Genomic DNA, 17,523 nt, shown 5'->3' on the forward strand with positions numbered 1-17,523 from the left:
CTACTGGCAAACAATCTTCCCTTGTTCATAACTTTTCAGCCTCCCTACCCCCTCCTTTTCTGGAGGGTACAGATAGGAAATCCGAAGGAGGAGTTTCTCTGCTCCCAGTGTGTTCATGGTGACATCATAGGTGGGCTGAACGTCTAAGTCGAGTGTGTGTTTGTTTAAAAAAAACTGTCCAAAAGTGATGTATATGGAATCTGGGTCAGCTGTAGCTGGTTAGTGCACTTCTGCATGTGAGAGTTGCAGTCTCTAAAAAACTTGTTTCTGTCTACTGGAATAAAACACGCTGGAACATTACTCTTTTTTTTAAGATTAGTTAGCTTTGTTATCGTATGGAGAAACCCAATTCCTCAACACAGTTTGGATCTAACAGAGAAAGGCAAAAGCAGTTTTCAACTCCAACTGCAGAATAACAATCCACAGCATCGGGTAATATAGGAAGAAAAAGTAACTCGGCCTCTGGATTTTCCATCTACCACAGAAGCAAAACAGCTGGAAGCTTTTTTCTTGGTAAGTTTTAAAGTTATTCATACTTGCAAGCCTAAAGCTGAGCTGTTTGTGAATTGTATATAAATCTACTATCCATATACAATTGTGAATAGATAAATCTCCCTTGGCCAGAGAAGAGTTTGACAACTAAAATATAAACCACACTTTTGTGGCATTTGCTAGACCTGGGAAACTTGGAAAGAATTAAAAAGGACTCTGCACTAGAACAGAGCTTAAATCATTCCAGTTGTAAGGATGAACAAATTCCAGTTGTTTAGCTTTAAGACTTCTGTAGATTTTGTTACATACAGTTACAGAAAATTAATACTACTAGATTCTTTCCTAATGTGTAATCTGAGTACTCTGAACATATTAATGTGAAATTCTGATCCTACCAAAAAGCAAAAGCCAAAAATCCCATTGATTTCAGGGCAGCTGGATTTCACCCAACACAAGAGCATAAACCTAGCATTACTAGAGCTAGAAAATGGATACCTCAATAAAACCACTGTGAAAAAATCACAAGTAAATCAATGCACATCTATAACTAACATTGTATATAGTTTCAACTAAGCTATTATTCACGGTGCTTTTGAACAGTAAAAGCAGTCTGAGTTGTACAACCAAGAAACCTGAGTCATACATTGATTCAGAATATAATCAAGTTTGTAGCACAAACAATTGTGCAGCTGAAAATCCAAAAGCATTGCTGCAACAGGCACTAATCCCTTCCTTTAACAATTTGTGGAAGGATAGGGAAGTTAACTGTACCTCAGTGGAGCAGCAGTTTCTTTCTAAATAAAGATTCATTTCATGAACATGAAAAGCAACACTATTAAGTGGAAAATAGAGGGTTTTGTTACAGTCTCTTCTTTGGGGGAAATGAAGGGGAAGGATGCAGTTTCAAGTCAAGGATTAGAACAAGAAAACTGTTTACAAACAGAAGATGAAAGTACAGAAAAAAACCTCCTAATACAGAATATTCTAGGGTTTTTTCTCTCTATGCTGACTTGGAAATTAAAATACTGTAAATAATCCAGAACAATGGAAAAAAAAATAAGTAATGTATTGTATTTACAAATGCTCAGATATGCCCAACACATTAAGAGAAAACGAAGGGAGAAGAAACAAAGTGTTACAAAAGGCCAGACTTAATGTTTAGTGGCTGTGGGAGGAAAAGTCTAAAGCAGTCTTGAGAAACAAGAAAGATGGATCCCTTCCAAGTTCTTGAGCCCTTTTTCTTACTATCTTTTTTGTGCTTTACATTTTAAAGAGAATAACCTAAACAGCAACAAAAAAACTCAGTCTCCATTCATTCACGATTAGCCAAGGTTTTGATTTATGCTGCTTAGAACAATTCCTAAATCTTTCACAAATGAACACAGCTGAGTCAATAATTTTCAAGTAACAAACTGGCTACACGCAAGGTTTTAACTATTTGTTGCTGTCTTCCAACTTAGGAGTTCAAATTTTGAAATGCTTGTTTTAAACAAATAATGCACTGCTGATTTTATGAAGGTACCACAAGAATGATCTGATACAAAAATGTCAATTAACATTATACATTAATTCACTTCAAAGACTGTAAATCTTAAAGTTATGTATATGCTGGCAGAATTCTAATTAGGCTTTCATCATTGTTTTAATGAGCTTAGTTTGTTCATAACATGCTCTATTAGTCTGGTCCTTAAAATTTATACACTGATGAAAGACAAAAGACTGTTAGATGCTTCAAATCTTCTGTGGCTGTTTTACAAAGAATTCTGGAGCACCAAAATCACACATTTCCAAGTGCAATATGTGCCACCCCATTGTGCCTACCTGTTAAAATGGTGCAAACAAACATCGTGGCTGAAAATAAAGGTAAAGGAAACTCCACGAAAAAAACACTACAGAAAAAAACCTGGAAATGTGATAGTTTCAGAACATCAAGTATGGCAAGATTAAGAAAACTCTTCTGCAGAGAATTTCTAAGAATCTATCATTTTTAGAAATGACACATTTTCAATGACTGCTTAAAAAACTTCTGAAGATTTTTAGATTGCCTTTCTAAAAAGAATCAGATTCCATTCATCTCAGAGAAGCAGAATTCTGTGACTCAATACATCATATGTCTGACTAACAAAAACCAAGATTCTATTATTCCTGGATCCCAGTCAATACAATTGAAAGTAATTCTGTTATTTCAGCAAAGGCAGACTGACCTACTGGAAAAGAATTTGTTTATATAGGAGAAAGTAATTCATAGCAGTATAAAGATATATCAAGATCCATGTTAATATTTCTCCTATAACACTTCTATAAGGAAGTGTTTTCATTATAATAGTATTACTTCTAATGTTATGGAGCCAGTTTTAAGTTTAAAACCTCTCACAAAAATCCCCACTTCCCCACTGACAGGAGACTATGGATGATTTTATTGATTTCAGCTGCTTAGACAAAGCTTAACAGAAAATGAAGTATGCATAACATCAATAAGAGCTTTCAGATTAGCTGTTACCAGGTTCAGAGGATTTTTATTCTCTGAATTCTTAATTTCCTCAAAAAAGCTCATTTATCTTCCTGTTTTACATGTTTTTAAATTAAGGTTTATAAGAGAAAGCACCATTGGTATTTTTAATTTGACCATATTCTTTCAATATTCTCAAAGATACATATTGGTACTGCACTTTCCATACAAAGGAAATCCTACATTCACATTTACCTGCAACACTTCCCTTGCATTCAGTCCTAACAACCTACACTGCCCAGTCTTCACCAGCTCCGAAAGAACAGATTTTAATTTGCATTGAGGGTCTCCAATTTCTACATCCTGCCCAATGAAAGAGTCACAGCAGTACAACAAAGAACAGTTCACTGCATAGAAAAGTTTAAAAAAGCCAAACATATACTAGCTTCCACACTTCCTCATCCCTGCAACTCTAATACTTTTAAATAATAAAACATTTTTGGGGGTAACAGCCCATGCTACAGTAGCTTCTCAGTGAAAGGTAAAAATACTAGTTACTGGTTTATTTTGCTCTTAAATTGGATTTTTGTTGCTTTAAATACTCTAAAAAGTAATAAATCAAAGACTAATTTTGGAAATGAGGGTGGGGTTTTTTTTTTGCATAAGGATCAGGCTGAAAAAAGAAACGAGAAGAATGGCATTCAATGTAAAACGGTATTGAAGCCCCATCCACAACTCTGAGTATTTCTGACAAGATGATGATGAAGCTTTGAGTTACTATGAATAGCTGCACATTTTCTCCTGCAGAAGCAATAAAATATCAGCATGCCAGAACATACGTAATGCCACTTCTACAGAAACTTGAGACCCAAATCTGGGTGATGTGGAAACATGACAGAACCAAGTAAAATGACAGCCTATTCTAATTTTAAAAACATGACAGTCATAAAGAGTTAATTAATCTATTTTAAAGCAAGAGCATCTGTGACAACCATCTCTCTTGCTTTTATTCCAAGGTTTGTGTTCAAGGTATTTCAGCAGCCCCACTCACTATAAGCAACTCTAGACTTGCAGGAAGGGTTTGAGACTGGCTCTGTCTGAACTGATCCCTCAGCCTCAACCACTTCATCTTGTAACAGATATGACAGCCCCTCAACAGCTAAACCTAGCACCCTATGACCATATGTCTGACTAAAAAAAACCCTATTAAAACACCCCCAGTTTCCCAACTCTTTGTCACTTTCAGGTCTTACATATTAGGCTATCACTCTGCAATATTTTGGATAAACAGCTGCTATTTTTTTAAGCTGCTTGCCCAGAACATCAGGAAATTTCTCAAACAGTATTTCATTTCCTTCTAAGCTGATTAAAACTCCAGGTAAATATCTTACTTAGAACCTATTATTGTATAACAAGTCAGGCATTAAGCTGCTCAAACATGCCAAGCAACATCATAATAACATGTAACTTTATCAACAAAATTTCCATGGAAGCAGACATATTCCCTACCAGGTAGATTCTCAGAAGGAACTGATCCATGCTTATCTGAATGTCTCAGTTTCATACAAGACATCTGAATTATTTCAAAGTTTCAGGGCATAATCTTATCCAGCTGTTGCATTGGGTTATGCTCTGTTATACCATTTAATTAATTTTATGGCCTGACTGCACATATAAAACCAGAACTTCTAACTTTAACACCTAAACATAAATGTTCAAAATTAACACATAGAATATTAAAAGAAATGTGGAAAGCAGACTGCAGCAGAATACATGGTTGAAAAGTGGACTGGCATTGCAAAATGCTTGGTTTTCAAAGATCCATTTCAGTTTTAATGTATTTCAGGGGAAAAATATGCTGCTGTGGCGAAAACCCCCAGTCATTCATTACTTAAGTAACTGTATAGGTCCTCCAAAAACTACTAAGAACTAAAGTGTAATTCACCTTTTTGGACTATATTATATACTGTGAAAACAGTAAAATCCTGGACTTCTGCTATGGCTTCATCCTTAACCATATGCCATAAAGTCACTTTGTCTACATCTGCTAACACGGAATATGAAGTACTGAATAAAAATTTAGGAGATGTCACGAGGTTTCAAACTTCAGACTATGAGTTCAGCTCATCCTTGTCATGTTCTAATGCACACACAGACCTGCTCCTCCCACGTGTTTACCAAAATTCATGTGAAAATTTACCTAACGAACTTCCAACTCTGAGTACTGTTCAAGTGATTAATACTTTAAAATGTCTGAAATTACTAAAGAAAAATACACAACTAGCTCTAAAGAAAAGTTACATTTTTTCCTCCTTTTTTTTTTTTTTTTTTTTTTTTTTTTTTTTTTTTTTTTTTTTTTTTTTAAACAGAAATTACACTTTGAAAGGAGAAATATTAACCAAACATTTAACCAAGTTCTGGTTTTGAAAAAAACACTTACTAGTAGACACTGAAATTCTTATTACTACATACTAACAGTGATACATACAGAAATAGCTTATAAAATATATACATTCTTAAACATATATATTCCCTGTGTAAATGTAGGGTAAGAAATTATTTTCACGATTTGCTAAAAGCAAGTGTTTTCTACCCCTCCCAGAAGCAGGGCTTGAAATACAACTGTCAGTCAAACAAAAAGTTACTTTTTATAAGCAGTGGAACATCTTAGGAAGATTCCTAGATACAATTCCTGGCTGCATATACAGCATTGTTTGAAGTTTATAACCACTGCTCCTAGTGAAGCCAAAAAATAAAGACTTGATATGTTTACTCTGAGTTTGAGGAGACATAATTTGCAGCAATAATATTTAAGCCTGTAACAGAACTGGGAGAAGTAACCTGACACAAGTCACCTTACGTTTTGTAAATGTGAACTTAAAGGGAGTAGGTCTGGTCTGCTTCTCCTTCAGGGTGATTGTTTCAGGATTGCCAAATGCACTTAAACTCAAACTTGGCAGGAATACCAAGAAAATTATTAACTTTCTCTGGTTTTACTTTATTTCTCTTTGTAACTATACAAAGGCCACTGTACAAGGCCTTGTACAACCCCAAACTGCAGTCTGGAAAACCAGATGAACAGCTGAGACAGGGAAGACTGATCTTCCTGACAAAGCAAATTGACAAAACATGAAAAATGAGGTTTTTCCCCCCTGATTTAAGTGCTACCTTTATAATCTCAAATATTTAAAAAATAAATTAAAAAAAAAAACAGATCTCTGAAAACAGTCCTGGATTTTCATCACTGCATTTTAATATTTTACACAAGGTTAAAAGAAATAAGTTATTTTATTTGAAAGGTGAATTAAACATTTAACTATGTTAAGCTAAACTCCTGCCTAACACTAATGCCCAAAATTAGTGTTTGATATGTCAGCATTTTTCAAGTCAATTACATCTGTGTACATATAAATCTGAAAAACATGTAGGAACATGTACACTATTTAACAAATTATATACCTACACATCTAGAAAGCTAAAAGATGACTGGAAAAGCTTATGTAACCCAAATTCCTAAAGTTATACAAATATTTTTGAAAATACAATCAGCCATCACACTATCTCCCAACTTCCATTAAGATATTCTGCAAGCACTCTGCGTTCTATAACCTTGCAAATTTAATTGCAGTGAGTACACCTCTAAAACAGTCCAATTTATAGTAAGAGCACAATACATAATCTAAGCGGAACATAGTTTCTGAAAGTTTATCCACTGCAATAACAATTTCTTTGCTAAATCCAAACCCTAAATTTTAGGGTTTGCTGTTCAAAATAGAAAGCTGTTCTTTGAAGCTCATCTAATGGAATCTAATTCCAAGTTACAGATTCCAAAGACTTGTCTACATGCATGGCAAATTCGTCATTTTAGGCAATTTTAGCAGTACAGGAGCCTTAGTTATGGCTCTAATTGAATTATTTTATCTTTTATCCATTCAGTAGTCTCTCCTGACAGTCATCACACTTGCTTCAAAATGAAGATATTTAAATGGACTTTGGGTGTACTGTTGTTCCTGCTGTTGTCTATTGGGCGCTGTACAGAACCATCCACAACCAATAAAACATCCCAACGCAGGTACCCTCGTTCAGCAGAGGGGGGAGGGGAAGGGAAGAAATGTGGCTACACATTCTTGGTCCCAGAACAGAAAATCACAGGGCCAATTTGTGTGAATACTAATGCACCAAGTACTGGTAACAGAAAAGATGAAGTCACCAGAATGGACATAGAGAACTTGAAGGACGTCCTGTCCAAGCAAAAGCGGGAGATCGATATTTTGCAGTTGGTGGTGGATGTGGACGGAAACATTGTGAATGAAGTGAAATTACTGAGGAAAGAAAGTCGTAACATGAACTCTCGGGTCACCCAACTCTATATGCAACTCTTGCACGAGATAATTCGAAAGCGTGATAACTCCCTGGAGCTTTCCCAACTGGAAAACAAAGTCCTCAACGTTACAACGGAAATGTTGAAAATGGCGACAAAATACAAGGAGCTTGAAGTAAAATATGCAGCACTAACTGACCTTGTAAATAATCAGTCTGTGACCATCTCGCTGCTGGAAGAGCAGTGCTTGAGAATCTTCTCACGACAGGACACCCACGGGTCTCCACCTCTAGTTCAAGTTGTGCCCCAGCACATTCCTAACAGCCAGCCATACACGCCAGTTCTGCTGGGAGGTAACGAGATACAGCGAGACCCGGGCTACCCCCGAGACAGGGATGTAAGGCCACCACCTGATCCAGCTACTTCTCCTACAAAGAGTCCTTTCAGAGTACCACCACTAGCTTTAATCAATGAGGGTGAGTTACCTATCATTATTTATCTAATCTGAGATTTCTCTGTTTCAGAGGGACACCATCCTGGCTATAGCCATAGAATGAAGAACTTAAACTATCTGATACAGCTGACCCTTGCTCCAGACTGACTTTCCTCACCCCCTTGGCTCAAAGAAAGCTTTAAATTGTAGAATAGTCTAATTTTTAAGCTATAGCTGCATAAGAGGAATTTGTTGAAATAGCTGGTAGTCAGAAATTGAATCAGAAAAATTTACGCCTTGGAGTCACAAAGTACAGGGTTTTCTGTCTCCAGCTGGGTTTGAGTTATGTGAATGAAAATTCTGTATTAGCATATACTTGCTAATATTTAGCCCTGTTTATCTGAAGATGCCTACTAGCTAATATGTCACAGTAACCAATGGTGAATAAGAGAAGCTAATTCAGCTTAAATAAATGAAGTAATTTAAAGCAGTTGTCCTCTATACTTGCACATATACATTTACCAAAGTTAATCCTGCTAGAAGAATTTTACTGTATTCTGAGCTGCTTTAAAATTAACATCTAAATTCACCAACAGATTTGTGCAGTAAGTCTCGTTCAGTTTGAAATACTCAAGAGAGTAAGGTAAGTCTGAAAGGATAATTGACTCAAGCCTGGATCCAATTAGATGCACTCAGCTTGGAATATTTCAGACTTGTAACTGCATTCCCAATAATTTGAGTCAGTAGGGGATGGCAAGGAAAAGTAAAATACTTTAAGTATTATTAAAATACATTTGGGAGATTCTATCACATCTTTATGTATTACATTCTTCAGATCATTAGATAAATCCATTTATCACTAGAAACCAAACTAGTATCAAGACAATTAATTCTGAGCTGCCCTGCATTCCATCACAATTCTCACGTTATTGAAATGTTGACAAAATTGCAAATGAAAACAATAGATTCTGAAATACAAGTTATTTTGCATATATCCATTCAAGCACTTGCTTTTGGCTCCTGTTAGCCTGCACAGCAATAAGATATGGTTTGGTTATTCTTTTTGTTTGGGTTGTAACTTGTTGGGTTTTTCTGCTTTCCAATTGCCTTTAGTCACAGCTGGAAGTTCAACTTGGTTCCTAAGATGAAGACAAACATTTATTTGTGACTGTTGCACAGCATTACAAACAACCAGTCACTCATGTAAAGAGCAACTATTTTTATTCAGGGTCTGCAGAAAATTCAGGCACAAGTCCAAGTAAAATGCCAGATGTCATGAGAATTTAAATTGCACCTCATGACACAAAGGAAACAGCTAATAGAAAAGCCTTACGTTCATGTCTGGTCAGATAGCAAAAGTATCATTCTAAAAAAGAGCAACTTCCTGCTTCCCAGAAAACCCATGCTTCAAGGTTTTGCCACAAATATATCTTTTTCTCTCTTAATATACACTTGCTGTACATACAAAACAAGCGACAGCACTAAATCTTTTCTTCTGAATTCTCTACCATGATTTTCACTAGACTCTCCACTAAAAGTTCAAGTTTGTAACCATTTTTGCAAGGGAACACAAAGAAACCCTCGGAAACTTAGTTTAAATATTATAACAAGTTGAATAATGTTAAGTGCTTCTTGCAGTGCCTTGGGAAAATGAGGGTTGAGAATTGCTACAGCTGGTAGAGCATCAATCATAAAACAAAAAATCTTCTAAATTGTAACAATGCCCAGTTACTATCTGATTTTTTTAAATTAAGGTCAGCATAATTATTGGTGCACGGAATGAAAACTATGTCACAGAAAAATGACCTTTCCAGTTAACAGATGATGACTACTTATAATGAATGGACAGAGATGTCAAAAAAGACCAGGTCCCATTTAGAAACAGGCCTGTCAAAGACTTGGTTATGATAGAACAAACAACTGGGTAAGAAGACAGGAGCTTTCTCCCACTGCACCTCAAGAAGTCATAGCTAAGAAACACTTGCACGCAGCATCAGTTTACAGAAGGGTCAACATGCATCTTAATATTGTGGGTAGAGAGTCAAATTCAAAATATATGGAGAGCAGAGGGATGAGAATATTTTGAGCAATATTTTAATTTGCATTAAAATTGCTCTACAAATAGTGAAAGAATAATGTTCCTGTGAATTACAGTTTTCATAATTATCTTACTCCTTAGAATATCTACAAGTATCCCCAAATTTTACTGCCACTGTGTTGCAGAAAGTACCTTCAAGTACACAGAAATACTTGCAAGTTACATATACATACCCACACTTCACTCTGGTGCCAATAACTCTCAGCTAACCAAGTATCTTTTTCTTTTTAATACATATCCTAATTTTTTTTTAGCATTTTCTTCTATGATTGCCCAAAAAATGCTCTAGGAACCTTACACAAGCAAAGCTTCCATATCATCCCCTCAAGGTAACATTCAGCATCTTAAAAGAGGATGCAACCATCATTTTATTAAACTTCCAACTTAAAATATTTCATCACTTTCCTTCTCTACTACATCTGACTTAGGACGTGACCCGTATTAAATCATGCATCTAAACCACAATTATGTAATAGATGATCTTGCCAGAGTATTTCTAACTTAACTATCTCAACAACTTAGTGTACACAGACTAGATACATGAGATACTTATGCCTTTCACAGAGAACAAGATTTTAATGAGAATAATTATGATTTTTTCATCTGCCAGAGCCTCCATGCACACCAGCACTGTGCAGAATCTTAAACTGTTTCACAAATCTCAGCATTTCCACTCAACGATAAATTGATCAGTTCTTAGACGGTGACCTTAAAGTAACTTAACACGAAGAATTTACTTAGAAAAAAATATATTAAAAAAAATCAAGACTATACACCAAAAAGTCACAGAATTTGTTGGATTTCCTTACACTATGAGCAGGAGTCTGTTATCGCTACCACAATACATACTACTTATAATAAACACACAGACATATCTGAACAGCAAAGAGCACAGAAGTTGTGTTCTGTGACCTCAACAGTGGCTGAATTTCAGAAGTGTTCAAAGTGCATTATATAAACAGATGACTACAATTCCGTCTGCCTTAAAGGATACTTTAAATTACCCCCAAAATCTGCTCTCATGAAAAAATGCATCCTCAATTTGTCCTCCAATAGAAATAATGTGAAATAATATACAGCAGATCTAACTGAGCTACTCTCAATCATGGAATCACAGAATGAGTTAAGGTTGGAAAGAACCTTAACGATCATCAGGCTCCAACCCCCCTGCTATCAGCAGGGACACCTCCCACCAGATGAGGCTGCACAAGCCTCATCCAATGTGTCCTTCAACACTTCCAGGGAGAGGACATCAAAAACCGCCTTACCACTATCATGGGGTACATATATAAAATACTGCTTGTCTGTTTACCCTTTTCCTTATGCAATAATTGCTTTACTTCTAGAACCACCTCTCTGTTCAGTTATACACCACCAAAATTTCCTGTAGACAGCTGAAGGAAAGGCAATGAGACTCAATCTAGTCCAGGAAATAACCTATCAACTGGACAAACTTTGACATGAGCACAATCTATGTGTAAATTTTAATTATGAACAAGAGAAAAACGCACTCATATACCAAAGCTATCCTATTTTTTTCCTAAGCTATTATTACAGGCACTACAAGAATAACAAAAACATCATCAAACACTGACAACACAGGACGCAGCAGGACTTACAATGATGGCTCCATGTCTGCAGAATGCTTGTTAGCACTCTCACAGAAAGCACCAAGTAGTCACCTTCATTAGACAAGCTTTTGGCACTCTAATGTGAAATGCTTTATGGATTTCCTGCTAATTACACACTTACCCAACTGGCAACAACTACCGTAAAATCTAAAAACAAAAGCAACTTGCAACAAGCTTTTCTGCCACAACCTTAATCTGCAAGGAAGGTCATGTTCACTCAACCTTCACTTTTGATTAAAAAAATAACCTCAACCACTGTCTTTTATGCTTCTCTGCACACTAGCTTCTTCTGTGACTGATGAGCTTTCTCTGAACTTCTAAGCAGGTTTGAGAAAAGAGCCTTCTAAAAAAAGAGAAAGCTGCAGGTAATTAATTTTCAGGCTTACCAAGTATGAGTTTTCAAATACATTTATAGCATTTCTGTAGAATCACAGCTCTGAAAACAAGCAATTCCTTCCAGCTGCTTAAAAATCCTTCTCCACTGCTTGCATATTTTCTTCATTAGTATCCATCTACACATTTCACGCTAGGATGACACAGGAAAGTTAAACACTCCAGGCTGATCCCAGAACTGGATGAGTACATAAAAGCAAAAGTTAGGCAGCATAAAAATACTCTTCTACTAAATTCCATGTCAGTAGATTCTGGCAGTAAAGATTTCCTAAAGCAGATCTCAAACTATTTTTATATTTGAGGGGGGCACTGTTTGTGTCTTGGGTGTGCACTAGAACAATTCAGTAAATCAACATCTACTTTTTACAAAAGTGGTACACAAGAAAATAGTTAATGAAAATCTTTCCATGCTACTTGAACATCAGGAGTCAGAGTATAAATCTTTGACACAGTAGACAAAGTTAAAAATTGGGTGTTGGTAACCCAAGTCTATTATAGGTTTAGGAAAATGAAGTCTTTGTATAAAATATATATATAGAGGATGTTAAGATGTGTACTTATTTATACAATTAATCTAAGAGAGTAGCTTTTTACACTGTTTTCCATAGCAGTTTACCTTAACAGAATTACTGACTTTCCATTACCATTACAAAATATTCTTGAACAATGTGCACTGCAGAGCCAAGCCTGAATGCTGACAGCATTTCTTTTCAAAAAGGTCCATTCAAAGACTGCCAACAAGCCAAGGAAGCTGGGCATTCCAACAGTGGGATTTATATGATCAAACCTGAAAATAGTAATGAGCCGATGCAACTATGGTGTGAGAACAGCCTGGACCCTGGAGGATGGGCAGTTATTCAGAAGAGGACAGATGGATCTGTCAACTTCTTCAGGAACTGGGACAGTTACAAGGTAAATTCTAGAATGCAGAAAACCAGCTGCTTGATTTCAGTGAAGGAGTGACATGAGCTATTGCAATCAAGATGGGGTGAACCTTTCCAATACAATTCTTCATTGCAAAAGGTTGTACTAAATGATAAACAGGAGCTGGAAACAGCTGCTGAAGTTACACAATGGAAGTAATTTTACAAAGATAATTCAAAAGAATGGTCATCCCTCAGAAGCACATGTATTTCAGTGGGAATGAGTAATTTTACAAAGATAATTGAGAAGAATGGTCAGCCCTCAGAAGCACATGTATTTCAGTGGGAATGTTCTATTTCTCTCAATGCATTACTTAACTTTGTATGAACTAATTTATTGTCTGAAATAGCCTCATTATTTCTATTAACACATTGGGAACTACAGTAAGTACTTGAAAAGCTTGTCTGCCTTACAAATAAGCAATTTCAGCCAGTGGAATTATTCATTTAAGCACATTAAGACACATTACATCTGCAAGATCAACATATATACATTCTTAATTAAATGAAATAATTTCTACCTTTAAAATTAGGTTAAAAATCTGTGGATGTAGGAGTGGTGAAGGGAAACACATTGTGTTTTATTGTGATATTATGATAATACATAGGATGACAAACACATGCTGCTTTAGAGGTAATTACATGCTAGAGAGGAAATTTGAAAATCCATTCTGTTGAGTTTTTTCAATAATAACTGTATGACTTTACACAGAAAGGACAGTTTTTCCTATGATGCTGTGCCCACTTTAAAAGAATTTACCATTGCCATGTGCATATTAGCTGAGGAGATAACTAAGCCACATGTAAGTCAATTATCAATTTAAAAATATATACACAAAGGAAATTACAAAAAATTACTGTATTTTCACTCTGTGTTCTTGGAATTTAATAATTCAGTTATTAATCATCTCTCTTTAAACATTCAAAGTCTTCTCAGACAAATGGGTTGTTATTTTCTGGTTTTGGTGGGGTTTTTATTTTTTGGGGCTTTTTGGTGTCTTTTTAAATATGTTGTAAGTTTGCTACTGAGTGTCTTACATAGTGACTGTAAACATTTTTAACATAATGCAAAGAAAATATAGAAAAGTATACAAATGATGTTTAATAATGGCTCAGTCTTGAGCAAAACCTTCCTCTGAAGAGATTTCTCATTAAATTGCAGTGGCTGAAGATTGTATTATCACCTAACTTTAAGTGCTTGAAGGTGCTTCCCTGTGACTAGCTTTAAACTAAAGGCTGCACCACTGACAACAGGGATGTCTCCCATGCCCACATTTCTACTTCTCACCTGATTCCTGATCTCTGTGTGGCTGCACAGCTATAACACTGAGACAAGGGAAGTATTGCAAATGTGGCCATGAGCCAGCAGAACAGCACTGCTACCATTTTTGGCAGCAGCATGATGCTAGATCAACTTAAGCCACTTGTGAAACTGCAGCTTGAATTAGGAGCCTAAACTGTTTATCTGCTGGAGAGAGACTTCCCCAGAAAGTGATTCAAAGCACAAAATCAACTGTAGGTCCTACATAATCAACGGTCTGAGCAGAAAAAAAATTCAAAAACTAGCAAGGATAACAGATAGCTACTCTGGGTGGTGTATCTAGTGTAGCTTCAACAGAAAACATTAACAACACTGATGTACTCAGAGACAGGAGACAGCAGACATAAAATACCACTCCACAGCTACTGTGTTGCAGAAAAAGGTGTTCTTATATTTCATTTCTAACACATCTAGTAAAAAGGACAGATGAATTATGTGATTAAATTCACAGTAAAAACCAATACTAGTTGCATAAAAAAGGCAATCAGAAATTATTTACCTTCAACACAGTCTGCTGATTCATAAATACCTTTTCTAACCTGGAAATACACTCCCTTAAATTTCTTTACTCATACATTGTTACAGGTTCCCCTACCTTTGCCAAGAAAAATATTATTTACCTATTGCTTTGGTTTCCCTGTTCTATTTTAAAAGGAAGAGGACATCACACACACAAAAAAATAAGTTTTGCCACCTATACTGATTCTGGCAGTACCTCGTGGCTGGCAGTTCAACTGACTAAATGGCTAAATGCAGCAAAATAAAGCATTTAAATGCACGGGTTGAGCAGTCATTCAGAAGCTTAAAGGTTTTCAGTACCCTGGTTTATAGGAGTCCTGCTTATGAGTGTTTTGACAAACAAGAAAAACTAAGCTAACATCACCTGATTCTCTTTCTTACAGAAAGGATTTGGAAACATCGACGGAGAGTACTGGCTGGGACTAGAAAATATTTACATGCTTACTAATCAGGATAATTACAGACTATTAATTGAGTTAGAGGACTGGAGCAACAAGAAAGTCTATGCAGAATACAGCAGCTTCCGCCTGGAGCCTGAAAGTGAGTTCTACAGGCTACGCCTGGGAACCTACCAAGGAAACGCTGGCGATTCCATGATATGGCACAACGGGAAGCAGTTCACAACACTGGATAGAGACAGGGATATGTATTCAGGTAAGGGAACTGGAATGTACATGAAAAATGAGTAGAGTAGGTTCCATTAGCGATACCCTCTTTAACAAAAGAACGTAGTGCAGAAAAAAAAAAAAGTATTATTTTCTAATTAAACAACTCCGGGAGATGCTTCAGATGGATAATGGTAAAAACCATCTTGACCTCCTTTAACAAAAGAACACAGTACAAAAACCAAAGTATTAAGTTCCGATTAAACAATTCTGAAAGATGCTTCAAATGGATAATGGTAAAAACCACCTTGACAGAGCCCCCCTTCAAGCCCCAGCACCATGCAGAAATTCAAATTCTATTACCCTCACTGCAGGCAGATTTATATTTTGCTCAGTGACATCCTTGTCACTTGCATGTGACTCTCTGCAGTCAGGATACTTGTCCAGGTGATTTTTCAGAGTAGTGCTGTGGACACGTAACAATCACCAAGAACTAAAGGCACTGGACAGCATGGAAGGAACTGCAATTGCACACCTGCTTAGTTACATACCAAAAATTAAGAAAAAAAGGCAGATCACTTTGTTTTGTTCTCCTTAAAGGACAAGCTGGTTTTGGTTTTTTTTTTTTATATTTCCATGCTCTTCCTCCAACTCTCCTCTTAAAGCCATAGCAGTAGAAGAAAGGTTGGGGAGTGTAACACTTCAGCTGCTTTTTCTCAGCTGGACAACCACAAAGCTGGATAAATCTTAAGAACTCTTAAACAAGCCTGCAATGGTAAACAAACAACTGTCTGCAGAACCATGGCCCTGAGCACTGCTTGGGACTGTATCAACTCACATTGCTTCCACTGAAGTATAATCTAAACAGTACATAGCCCGAGTTCCTTGAATGTTACCTCACAGACAAGCACTGCTGGTAGTCCAAGAAGAGTTCAACTCCTTATTTTTCAGCTGTCACATTTAACACCATGTTAATCACCCAACCTGCAGGCTATGGTTCCTGTTACAGCAGAATTTATAGTTTACATAGAAGCAGCAATTTATGTGACCACAACAGGCTATGAAGTGCTTCAAAGTTCCCTTTAAAACTGAGCCAAAACATGGAAGTGTGTTAATCTCCACTTTTCCTCCTGAAGGCCAAGGTTCACCTATTTCTCTCTGTTCCACAGGAAACTGTGCTCATTTTCACAAAGGCGGCTGGTGGTACAACGCGTGTGCCCACTCCAACCTGAATGGGGTGTGGTACAGAGGAGGCCACTACAGGAGCAAGTACCAGGATGGAATATTTTGGGCTGAGTACAGGGGAGGTTCCTACTCCTTGAAAGCAGTTCAAATGATGATCAGACCTATAGACTGAGGAGGAGAATCCCACCGTGCTCAAATGATCACGTATAAACTTCTTGGCGCTTGTGTTCAAGAAAAATAAAATATTACTTTTTAATCATTATTTTGCACAATCTGCCCCTGCAAAAAGCAGGTCTACAGTTTTCCTGTCTTTTTTCCCCCCCTATTGTGTTCCCCTTTCCTTTTTTAGAAGCCTTTTCTACTGTGACAGACTGTGTTTTTTTAAACACACATTCACAAAAGCAGATGTTTGTGCTTGCAATGCATATTTATCTTTGTTCAAGTTCATCATACTTTACATAAACAGTCATTAAAGCTGGTAAAAAATTCCAGATATGACAAGATATAAGCTTTTTCACTTAAAAAAGCTTATGCTTTTTCAGGTTAGCTCAATCCTTAAATGTAAATATGTGAAATGACATTGTCTTGCTTTAATGTGAAAATTGATTAGTTATTTAACAATTTATTTAAAAATGTTGGTATTACTTTCAATGAAAATCTGACTTAACATTTCTGTTTAAGATCTACTTCAAGAAGCTACACAAACATTTGAAGGCATGCTAGCTTTGCCAGCAGGGAGAGATTTTTGCAACAAACAATTGTTTGAAAATGAAGTGATGAATTAAACACAAAATATAAAACTTGTTAGTGGTGTAGAGAATTCCTTAAGATCTGCATATTCTACCTTTTGTAAAACACTTGGGTGCAATGCTCCTAATGTAAGAAAACTAAGTGTATGAGACTATTGATAACCTTAATACAACCAAATTGCTTGGTACTTTTTTTACTGTATTCCGACATTTTAATTCTACGAAAGTATTTCTTAATTCTTAGAACTTCCACAGCAAAACAAAAAGTCCTGATACCAAAATCAACTTCACATTTCTAGACCCCTCCCTTGCTCCAATAAGGAATAATGAGTTCTGAGTAAGTGTTTACACTTTAGAGAAAGACCCAGTCTGAATACTGGATTTCCTCCAGCACAGCTTCCTGC

At 36.3% G+C, this 17,523-nt stretch overlaps 2 protein-coding genes across 3 annotated transcripts in view; one reads left to right on the forward strand and one right to left on the reverse strand.

The window, feature by feature from the left end:
* RALGPS2 (Ral GEF with PH domain and SH3 binding motif 2) overlaps positions 1–17,523 on the reverse strand; it is a 79,100-nt gene that overhangs the window by 32,628 nt on the left and 28,949 nt on the right. The gene's annotated exons all lie outside the window — the stretch shown is intronic.
* ANGPTL1 (angiopoietin-like 1) lies at positions 190–16,717 on the forward strand. Its single transcript, XM_009994639.1, has 5 exons — positions 190–513; positions 6,878–7,738; positions 12,536–12,729; positions 14,964–15,234; positions 16,355–16,717. Exons 2-5 carry the CDS (start codon positions 6,913–6,915, stop codon positions 16,540–16,542), a joined length of 1,479 nt encoding a protein of 492 aa, XP_009992941.1. The 5' UTR covers positions 190–513; positions 6,878–6,912; the 3' UTR covers positions 16,543–16,717.

This window comes from Chaetura pelagica, unplaced genomic scaffold (genome assembly GCF_000747805.2).
Source record: "Chaetura pelagica isolate M959 unplaced genomic scaffold, ChaPel_1.0 scaffold363, whole genome shotgun sequence".
NCBI classification, from domain to species: domain Eukaryota; kingdom Metazoa; phylum Chordata; class Aves; order Apodiformes; family Apodidae; genus Chaetura; species Chaetura pelagica.

Bases quoted from the DNA above. Each gene is read 5' to 3' on its own strand.
- ANGPTL1 (XM_009994639.1), top strand. From the start codon at position 6,913: ATGAAGATATTTAAATGGACTTTGGGTGTACTGTTGTTCCTGCTGTTG. The intron at 7,739-12,535 runs GTGAGTTACCTA...CTTTTCAAAAAG, and splicing joins ACTAGCTTTAATCAATGAGG to GTCCATTCAAAGACTGCCAA. The intron at 15,235-16,354 runs GTAAGGGAACTG...TCTGTTCCACAG, and splicing joins AGACAGGGATATGTATTCAG to GAAACTGTGCTCATTTTCAC.